General features: G+C 41.5%; 1 protein-coding gene across 1 annotated transcript; it reads right to left on the bottom strand.

Moving 5' to 3' along the window:
• Positions 1-287: 287 nt before the first annotated feature.
• foxj1a (forkhead box J1a) lies at positions 288-7,717 on the bottom strand. The gene is made up of 2 exons (XM_059347212.1): positions 7,169-7,717; positions 288-4,745 (listed from the first exon to the last, which is right to left on the bottom strand). The coding sequence occupies exons 1-2, from the start codon at positions 7,715-7,717 to the stop codon at positions 3,885-3,887; spliced, it is 1,410 nt and encodes a 469-aa protein (XP_059203195.1). The 3' UTR covers positions 288-3,884.
• Positions 7,718-11,184: the final 3,467 nt, after the last annotated feature.

Genomic DNA, 11,184 nt, shown 5'->3' with positions numbered 1-11,184 from the left:
GTAGGATTCCTCCTCTGGGGGACATGATTTTCTGGCAATCCATCCAACAAATATATTTATTCTGAACCATAAATGACAACCCTATGGTGGTGCAAGAGAAAAAGTCAGAGGATCAACCAATGTCTGATTCATCCTCTGGGAACCACAGATGTGATATTTGGGAGGATAAAGCTATAGGATCTCTGAAGTTATTACAATTTATCTTCTGGGGAACACGAATAAAGGCAGACCCACTAACATGAACAAAAACAAGTAAAACATATAATTTAGACAAGCAAGATGCAGTAACTAGTTTTTTTATTGTCAAAGAAAATGTGAGAAATAAAAATAGAAACAAGAAAGTAAAAGAATGCGTACAGTGTCTACGACTTTACAGAACCGATGGTGAGGTAAGACGCTTCAGAAATGTTATCTGATGGAGAAAAGAGGCCTCCTAACACACAGAGAGAGGACCTGCTGTCTCTACAGTAAACTGCAGATAACACTGTACATTGATTGCACTTTCACACATTTTAGAGGAAAACTTGAATTGACATGGAGAGATTTGGTTCAGTTATCCAACATCCAAGCTGCATGAGATGAAGAAAGGAAAGAAAAAACAAGACATTTCCTCTTTGTAATAAAAACTCTGCCACCCTGTCGAGTCCCAAGTGTTGCTCTTGGCACGTAGAAGGTCAGCTATTCATTTACAGGCACCGTGGCCTTTCAGAAAGTCAGCTTTTTTAATAGTTCTTTGTTGGAGAATTTTGCCTTGGGCCGTTTTAACTTGAAGCTCAGATGAGTCCTCGACTGCAGCCACAGGATCAAAGAAACAATCTACAATCATAACGTCTCTTGGACAAAAAGAAACTTATCCTGCTTCATAATTATTCATCTAGTTTCCTAATTATTCATGACAAATGCATACAGAGAGAAGTTAGTACCAAAAACCCCACGCACAGAAAAACTAACACAGTCAAATCACTTCTACACCAAACATTATTTGGCAAATATGTAATAATTCATCATCATGGTGCTGCTGTCACAGTATTTACACATTATAATAAATCACCCCCAGCCTGCTGACACCACTCGCTGATTCCCTCCTCTTAAACACATATTCAGGTACAAATATAACAAGATGTAAACAACAGAGAGTGTTTTGTGCCACTTTTAGTGAATTTTACACACAAATCTGCATCACTGACCAACAGTCTCCTTTCTCACAGAGAGGAGAGAGTCCAGAATCATAACAAATTAATTGATTTTTTAAAGTGGATTATGGAAGAAGCTTGAAACACATGGTTAACGTTGTGACTTGAAACAAAAGGACTTGGTTAAGTTTAGTAAAAGGGATCATGGTTTGGGTTCAAATAAGTTTGTTTGTTACATAAATTAACTAACATACAAAATGCAAAGTAAGTTGTCGTTGACACTGATGGCCGTTTTATCGAGTGAACTTTGATTAAAAGCGTATTTGCAAAACTAACATAATCTGGGAGAAAATACCTTTTCCATGAAATGTAATTGAAAATATAGTTTGTTTTAGTTTATGCAAACCAAATATACAAATTTACCAAATTGATCTCAGAGGATCAATAAATCCTGATTCTGATTTTTGAGGAGACAAGGCCGCCAAAATAAACTGTTGTAGCTTATCAGCTGTGAGTCAATATTCAGTTTTATTTGAAGACTGTCGGAGTCTAAAGTGGTTTTCACACAGTGAGCAGACAGGAGGAAGTCGTACTGCTGCCTATTTAATACAGAAATAATAATAGCAGGCTCTCTAAGCATGGACACATTTAACAAACTGAATACCAGAGTCCAATATGGTGCAGGATTAAACTGAGTAAAAATTGTTTTGCAGAGGCATTAAGCCAAATAAAAACGCCTGGTTCACAAGTATTTTGTTCTTAATGCAGCTTTCTCTAAGCCTTTGGCGCCAAAAACTTGACGCCACTCCAGCACCATCAAGGAGAGTACCAGGGTGATTCAGGTCTTGTGGCCCAGGGTTCTCCACAAGAGCCTCAACATCAAGCTCAATATTCTCTAAGCATTTATTTCCTTTTCTGATCTCCCATCATCTTTCCTGACTGCTTCTTGTTCCGTTCTGTCACAGCTCGTTTAAAAAACCCTGAAATCTCCCCGTTGTTCATAAACACAGGTCACTGAAAATGTACCGTTGGTGGAGGTTTTTAACAACTCAGGGTTGACGTGTAGAGGAGTTTTGACCTTGTCATGTCAGCGCCATTATCTCAAATTGAGCTTCTTCTCAACTGCACTGCAAAAAAAGCCAACTTGTATTTTTTGGCCTAAAACAGTTGGTAAAACTTGGAAATATAAATTATTGACATTTAGGGTATTAATGTAAGTTAGCACAAAAAAGTTGGTGAGTTGTTAGTACTTATATCTTTACGTTGGGGTTCAAAACAAGGAGCAATAGTTCTGCTAACTCTTATTTCTTTGTTGTGAAATGCTGGAAAGCCAACTTTCCGAGTTGACACTGCACTTGAAGTCTCATTGTGGCTGTGCTGCCTCGAGCTTGAGTCCACACAGGTAAGCAACCCTTAATTAAATTTATTAAAATGATACGAGTTGTGTTGTGTAGCATCGTACGTCGTTTGTTGGAGAAGGCAACCTACACATTTTCAACATTTAAACACAAGCAGGTTTTTGGTCATTTGCGAAAGCTAGCGGCTAACTGATGCTAGCGGCTAACTGATGATAGCGGCACTGCTTGTTACAGCTACAAGAGTAGCCATTAGCGTATCAATGCAAACTAAAAATTGTGGTCGAAACATTAGCTGACATTTAATAGCGGCGTTACAATCGTGCCAATTCAGCACATTGCAGAAGTTAGCAGAAGTAAGGATTAAAAGTTATTACAATGTAAATTATAAGTTAGTACAACTTACAGTTGAGTTGACAAAATCAGAATTCAGAGTTGAGCAAACTCAAAAACAAAACTTAAAATATTTAGTTTAATTGTCCAACTTAAAATTTTATCGAAGTTTGTTGCCTTGAAATTTTGAGTTCACCCAACTTTTCTTTTTTTAGTGTGCTAACGGGATTCTGACAAATAAATGTGATGCTAGAAGGCGTTACGGAGGTCACTGCTACAACATCCAATGTGGGCTTTGGACGAGTCCCAGAAGAAACTCTAGTTGTTTGGACAACTGTGTGAACGAACTGGTATTTCAGGCTTCTGAATGGCTAACATCTTTTCATTTCAACAGTGCTCGTGTGTACAGGGTTTCTTTTAATAATGAAAAAGGTAAAAGACCTTTTCTTTTAAATATCTGTGTAATATTGACTTTGTATTGCAGAATAATGACTGAGCATCTTCAATTGGTAAGAAAGTTTCTCAACATAATGAGAATGAGGGAGGTGTCAGACAAATCCAGAAGAACCTTGAGACAACTTTGTGATTTGACTGTTTTTATAAGCTACTGACTGTCCACCAATGACTTTTGTAGACTTTTGAAAAGTTTTATAGTTATAAAACCTTGAATTAATATTTCATAACAATAAGCGACCTTGTTTGTAGATGGAGCTGCTCTTGTTTCTGTATAGTTGTGCACTTTGCCACTGAGTTTCTATCAACAAAGATCTGGTGAAGATGCATAAAACTCACCGTGCTATTTTCTGGTGTGAGCAGGCCATAATTCTGAACATTAGTTTTGTTTGTCTTCAGTCATTTCATGGGTTTATAGTTCTGTTTCCCAGGTGATGAACTGCTGCTGCACACTGTGGCATCTTTGTTCAGGAGGCATTGACATTTAACTTCCTGCATGAAAGAAAATTTAAATTCTAATAACAGTTTAAACATCTTGAAAAAGGACAACAAGAGTTGGTTGAGTTTTTAAAAAAAAGGGAGTCTGATATTCCTCAGTGTGAACTATTCCTCAGAGGAGGGTGTCAATGCGGGCGCTCGGGTCTCCGCCCAACGAGTCTCCAAGGTCGAACAGCTGGTCCAGGTTGACGGAGGAGCTGCAGAGGAAGTCGCTGCGGCCCTGCTCCTCCTCTTCCGGCCAGGGGCTCTCCAGGAAGGCAGTGGCCAGGAAGGTCTCCTCGTCAAAGTCTGACACGTCATTGTTCCTCTGGGTCTCCACCAACACGTGGAGGTCCGCGGTCCCTGCGGGGGCTTCTACCAGGGAGATGTGGGTCCCCCGCACCGTCAGGTCCTCCTCCTTCATGATGGGGCTCAGAGGGTCTCCCCCGTCAAGGCTGAGCTCCCCACTGAGGGCCGAGTCCAGCAGGGCGTCCCAGTCGAAGTCGCCCTTCAGCGGTCCGACCTCCTTCTGTTCGTCCGCCGAGAGCAGGGGGGAGCTGGATCGTCGGGGGGCTTTGGCACCGCCGTTCCTGGAGCCCAGCTTCCTCTTGAGGCCCCCTCTGCCCCTGACTACCGGCCAGGACCCCAGCATGGTCCCCTCGGCCAGGTGAGGGTCCCAGTTCTGGTCGGCGCCAGTAGCCTCTTCAAACTCCTGGAGCAGCCGCTGGGACTCGGGGCTGACACTCAGACCGCTCTGAGCTCCTGAGGGGCTGCAGGGGCCTCTGGTCTGGGGCTGCAGGCCGACCCTGAGCCGGCTCTGCAGGGCCGGGTTGATCTGGACAGGGGGCATCCGCCTCTTCTTGTAGGCGCCGCTCAGGAGGCGCTCAGCGTACTGCGGGTCGATCTTCCAGAAGCCGCCCTTCCCCGGCTCGTCCTTTTGCCGAGGCACCTTGATGAAGCACTTGTTGAGCGACAGGTTGTGTCGGATGGAGTTCTGAAAAAAGAGGAATTGTTCCATAGTTATGTTATTTTAATAGATTAGGTTTTTATTTACATACATTAGAATGATGCATTAATGTGGTGACGGAATAACAATAATACACAAAGGAAACATGGCAAACAAAAATTGGGTTGATTTTAAGAAATATAATTAATTAAATGAATTGCATATGGATTATTTCCTCACATATAATTAGTATTACGGTAGGTTGTTTATGTTAGTTGCTGTTCATGTAAAGTGACCTAGATTAGTTATTTAATTTATTTAATCCTGTTAACCCTGACAACATGTGAGGTAAAGAAATGCTTTAGTGGCTTTAGGGAATGTAACAAGTCTGGGACAAAATCCCTGATATAAAGTTTCAAACACTTTCAGCAACATGAATCTTAGTCGATAATATAATATATAATAATCTCAGTCAACTTCTTTGTAGCGTCCACCAGCAGCAGGTTCTTTTAGCTTAGCATAAAGACTGGGAACAGAGGGAAAACTGCTAGCCTGTTTTCAAGTTTTTATCCTCAAAAACCATCAAGAAAAACAGTGTCAACACAAGCTTTTATATGTCAACCTGTTGAGTGACAACATCAGTGAAAACTCCCAAATAGCCGTTATTTTAATAAACTGATTACATATTAACAATCTAAATGTGTCTTGCTCAGGTGAAAAAACTATTAAAACATAATAACAGCTTCAAAAACTGGTGACAAGCAGCAAAGTAATCCCACTTCAGCTCTAAAACAGAAGGATGTTTACAAAATGATACCCCAAAATAATGACATCTCAAAATAATGAGAAATATCTCAAAATAATGACTTTGCAACTCATATTAATAAGATATTTTCTCAAAACATACATTTTCTCATAATCTATATAGGCCAATGTGTTCTTCTAAATAGCATCAAAATATTCATGAAGTTTCTCATTACTTTTTGCAACATGAGGTCACTGTTTTGAGAAAGTTTGTCATTATATAGACTTACAGGATCTTTTTCATTCACCAAGAAATCTCAAAAAATAATAAGAAATCTTCTCAATATATCAACTAAGCTGCAGGAAGTCACCAAGAAATAATCCGGCACATAAAACTCACTTTATGTCAGTTTATTCTTCAGTTTTTCTGCTTTTTAACAAACAAGATATAAAATATTCCTCAGAGGAGCTAGGAGACCTTTTGATGGAGCCACGCGAACAGTTTCCCTCTGTTTCCAGTCTTTATGCTAAGCTAAGCTAACCAGCTGTAGGTTTATTTTACAGTATAAACACAAGATCTGAAGCATCTCTCAGCCTTTACTGAAGCAGGAAGTGTGGTGTTCCCCCCGCCTCTTCTTCTTCCTTACTGGAGTCTGAACGGAGCAGTGACCTCTGACCTTTGTTAAATATTATCTGCCCCATGTACGGCCTTACAATAACAAAACGCTCTGAAACGTCCAAGCCAGACACTGAAACAGGGAGTAAAGCTAACGGCTTCATCAATCATTTATCGACTAAATGAAACTTTTTCCTGAAAATTCCTGCCTTTGGAGGGAATCTGCCTCCTCCTCCTCCTCCTCCTCCCCCTCCTTCTCCTCCGTTGTTTGTTTCTGCTGGAGCAGAAAAACCAACACGATCATAAAAATAAGACTTCAGTGTTTAATCTACCTCAGGAGTTATTAATTACCACCAGCTGAGTCTCAGAATGAGGTGGCAGGTTTATGGTGGATTTTTCTTCTTTAAATAGAAATAATTCATGTTTCCAACTGTGATCTGACCCCAGAACTCCTGTTCAAACACTGCAGAGCGAGCTGGGAATGAGCTTTTAAACTATGTGAGGAGATTGTATGGAATAATCACTCAGTTGTTCAAATTCATGACTTACTCATCTTAAAATAATGACTTAATATCACAGAATATTGACTTAGCATCTCAAAAAAATCACCTCGTATCTCAAAGTAATGACATAGCACCTTAAAATATTTACTTTTGTCAAAAATAATGACTTTGTATCAAAATAATCAGGAATTTTCTGAAAATAATGACTAAACATGTCAAATTAATGAGACATGTTTTAAATAATGACTTATTATCTCAAAATAATGACAAGTTTGTGAAATTAAAAACTTTTGCATCTCAAAACGTAAATTTTCTTAAAATTTGTTCTCCAATTTTTTTTCTTTCACTGTGTGTGTGTGTGTGTGTGTGTGTGTGTGTGTGTGTGTGTGTGTGTGTGTGTGTGTGTATGTGTGTGTGTTAATGTGCTTCCTACATAGTGAGGATAAAGTTTCTAAGCAACAGAGTAAGGACATTTCGGCCGGCCCCCACTTTTTCAAAGGCCTGTTTAGAGTTGGGTTTAAGGTTATAGGTTTAGGTTAGGAGTGTGTGTGTGTGTGTGTGTGTGTGTGTGTGTGTGTGTGTGTGTGTGTGTGTGTGTGTTCCTGTACCTGCCAGGTGGGGTCCGCGTGCCTGTAGTAGCAGAAGTTGTCAGTGATCCACTGGTAGATGCAGGACAGGGTGATCTTGGTCTTCTTGCTGGCCTGCATGGCCATGCAGATGAGCGTGGCGTACGAGTAGGGCGGCTTGATGTGCGCGTTGGTCTTGTAGTCCACCTCATCGGGGCAGTGGCCGTGAGCCACGATGCCGGGCAGCGGCTGCATCCGGCTGTAGGCTGCCGCCGTGGGCTTCCCCGGAGTCAGGGGCATGCCCATGGAGGCGGGGTCCCCGGCCAGAGGGGAGGCCGGGGCGTCGGAGCCCAGCGGCTGGTGCCCGAACAGGTGCGGCTGCTGGTGGGCCTGCTGCGGCACGTTGGCACTGAGGATGGAGAACTCCTGCAGCCACTGCAGGCTTGTCAGGCTGTCGTCCAGGCTGATGGAGCTGCAGCTGCTGATGCTGCTGCTGTCCCGCTGCTCCGCCTGGGCCGCCGCCGTCACCACCTCCTCCTCCAGCCCCACGGAGCCTTCAGGCCACGGGTCCGCGCAGCTCAGAGACAGCATGGCTCTGTGACACCCAGCTCCTCTCCTCCTCCCCCTGTGCTGTCTGACAGGACCGAAATATACAAGTTCAAAGCGCTGAAGGGCCGAACAATGACGGGCCGATTTAAAAACAGAGCCTCTGTGCGTAAAGTGAGAAACCTTCACGGCTGTAGATCGAAACTCAGCCAGTAGCGAATCTGTCACCTGAGTGTCTGTGTGATGGGCAGACTGCAGAATATTCTGGAAATGTAAAAACTCCTGGTCTCTTTCTCTGTCTCATGTCTCAGAAGTTTCCTGAAAAACTGCTGCGCACTTGACGCTCAGCGCAGGAAAGAGCGCAGTCTTTACTAATGGCATCTGCGTGCTTTTTTACACTCAAACTCATTTATTACATGGTAAACAAAACGTTTTCAAAAAGTCTATTAAATCGTGTAATTATGAGTTAAACTAAATGTATCACTTTGGAGAAAAACACGCACATTTACTCGTAAAAAGCAAATTCACTTCCATTAAATCCACCAAAATGCTAATTATTTTTAATGCGATTTAATAAAAAAAATATTGTAAGTGTAGTTTAATATGTTGTTTATTATTTAATAAACTTATAAAAAAATAGCTCAGAAGCTATCTGGGGCCTTGTGGAGCTTCAGGTGTAAAATATTCACGAGATTAATTAATTTCCTTAGAATAAAGTTAAATTCTCACCTTCTATGTGCTGTTTTGTTGACTGGAGAGCTTTTTAAATCCCAATGTGAGACCTTCAGCCTCGGCCTGCTCTTGGTGCACCTGTTGCAGCTTTGTGAGTTGAAAACAGAGAAAAAGAGGAATTCCTGTGGATGCAGTTTGGCGCAGAGTTTGGCGCGGCTCCTGCTGCTCTGCGGGTCTGTGCTGCGGGACTCAGCGGGCTGTAGGATCCGTCGGGGAGGCAGTTTAATACCTGGAGCAGGAGGTTTGTCCCGCAGCCATAGAAACGGTACACCCCCCTTGTAAACAGCTTCCCGGGCCTCCATTGGCCTGCTGGTTTCCATAGCGCTTCATTTTTAATCACTCTCAAGTCAACTTAGGCTGCTGCTGTTGCAGGTTCTCAAGATGAGGCCCGCGGACCCACTGCAGTTAAATTACACAATTTATTTATTAAAGAATATTAAAGAGAAACATAACTTTGAACAGGCTGAATACAAACAGTCAGAAGCTTCTTTTATAAACATATGTAGAGGGAGAAACAATTACTTATGTACAATTTTTATGGTACTTTTTAAAACTTAAGTGTTGAAACATGGCAAATTAAGTGTAACACAGAACTGTGAGAATATTGAAACTCAAGAGAGCAAAAGTTTCAGAGAAGGGAATATTCATAGCAACTTCATACTTCAATCAAACTTTAATTTGTGAGTTTAAACCTGTTTTATTCTATTTGTGCTTTAGTTTTTTTCTACTCTCTTGGCTTTTTAGTCTAAGTGTTTCAGTTGTAAATAAATGTTCTTCTATCATGTGTTTGTTTTGCACTCTGGATGTTTTTAATGTTTTATGTTGGGCCATGGTCCAATCCTAGTCAAATCAGTCAAGACTGATTCAAGACCATCACAGACATCAGCATCTCTCTAATGCTTTAAAGAGTTACAATGGACAGAAAGATTCTATGAACACGATGAATCAATCTCCTGACATCAGAGAGAGATCCTGAATCAGGAACAAGAGGTGACCCTCTGAGGGCCCGGCCCCTAAGATTGATGACACTCTGTAGGGCCCGACCCCTCAGGTTGATGACCCTCTGGAGGGCCCGGCCCCTCAGGTTGATGCTGTGACTGTCTGTAGGGCCCGACCCCTCAGGTTGATGACCCTCTGGAGGGCCCGGCCCCTCAGGTTGATGAGGTGACCCTCTGGAGGGCCCGACCCCTCAGGTTGATGCTGTGACTGTCTGGAGGGCCCGGCCACTCAGGTTGATGTGTACAGTACATAAGTACATGTATAGTACTTTTACTGTACTACAACACAGATTTTTCCTGCTGATTCTTTAACTACTTGAAGCCGAGAATACTTCTGTACTTTTACTGCATACTTCTGTACTGAAGGTAGTAAATGCAGTACTTTTACTTGTACTGGAGTACTTTTAAGATGTAGCAGTGTTTTTACTTCTTGTTTGTTTGTCGGCATTCTTACAACAACAGAAGAAAAAAACAGTTTCTGGCTTCATCTCTGAATACATTTAATCAGTAACAAAAATAAAAGTTGGACCCTGTGAGTGTGAGTGTGTGTGTGTGTGTAGGAATGTACTTTTGTCTGCAGGGACAGAGGGAGAGAAAGGAGAAACAAAAAGCTGTGTGCTGCTGACGTTGTGTTAGTGTGGCTGAGTGGTTTCCTGAGGCCTCACAAAGAGACTGTAAAGCAATAAAAAAGACGTCCTCGTCCCTCACGTTCTTCAGCTGCTGTCCCAGGGTCACACACACACACACACACACACACACACCCACACCCACACACACACACACACACACACACACACACACACACATAGATCTAAAAGACATGAAACCAATGAGATTTAATGTCATTACTCTTATAAACAACAACCAGGTGTTTCATCACCTGAAGTTCTTCAGGTCGACTTCAGGATAAAGTTTCTCTTTGACTCTCTCTGACTCTCTCTCTGACTCTCTCTCTGACTCTCTCTCTCTGACTCTCCCTGGTCTCTGTGAGCCTGTGAGATCACTGTGGTTGGCTGCTCCGGCTCTGACCTTGGATCTCTGCTGGGATGATGTGGTGTTTGCGGGCTGTGGGACGTCTCATCTCTGTCTCGTTGACTTCACATGAATGTGATCAGAGACGAGGAGTGAAACAGAGCAGTTGACTGGTTTCTTTCAGCCTCACAAACTGGGAGCAGACAGTATGGCAGTACACTGTATTAGTACTGTAACTAAAGTAACTAAATACATTTACTCAAGTACCTAAGTACTATTAAGGTCTCTCTTGTTAAAGAGATTATAATCTCAGTGAGACTTCATGATTAAATGAAGTTAAGATAACAAAAAAAATAGCAGCATTGGGTCAGATTACTTTGCAGTTACTGTAAATGAATTACATGTGAAATTTTGGAATTAGTCGAAATGTGTTTTAGTTTAGGATTACTTCAAAATCAATCATTGAAAATATTGTGCCATATGGTAGGAAAATGGACACAGCCACAAAAAATTGAATTCAGAGTTTTTTCTTTAAAAGTCTCATAATATTTGAATGCAAACAAAATGCATGCTTTGTATTCATAATGTAGAGCTGAATAGAAACAGAGCTGTCAGCTATAGGCGCACTGTGTGTATTTTACTGATAATATCTTATATTATATATCTTAACTTTTTTCTTGTATTTTAAAGACAAAGTGACAAATTAAAAATCACAGAACAGTTTGAAATTAGTTTAAAATTAGCTGTAGTTTGAGTTTTTGGAGAATTAGAGATAATATATAAAATCTAAAAAGGTCCTGTATATATGTC

The sequence above is a fragment of the Centropristis striata genome, chromosome 13 (assembly GCF_030273125.1).
Source record: "Centropristis striata isolate RG_2023a ecotype Rhode Island chromosome 13, C.striata_1.0, whole genome shotgun sequence".
Taxonomy (NCBI): domain Eukaryota; kingdom Metazoa; phylum Chordata; class Actinopteri; order Perciformes; family Serranidae; genus Centropristis; species Centropristis striata.
Note: the sequence above shows the minus strand (reverse complement) of the source record. Positions and strands in the feature narration are given on the sequence as shown.

Bases quoted from the DNA above. Each gene is read 5' to 3' on its own strand.
- foxj1a (XM_059347212.1), bottom strand. From the start codon at position 7,717: ATGCTGTCTCTGAGCTGCGCGGACCCGTGGCCTGAAGGCTCCGTGGGG. The intron at 4,746-7,168 runs GTACAGGAACAC...CTCTTTTTTCAG, and splicing joins ACGCGGACCCCACCTGGCAG to AACTCCATCCGACACAACCT.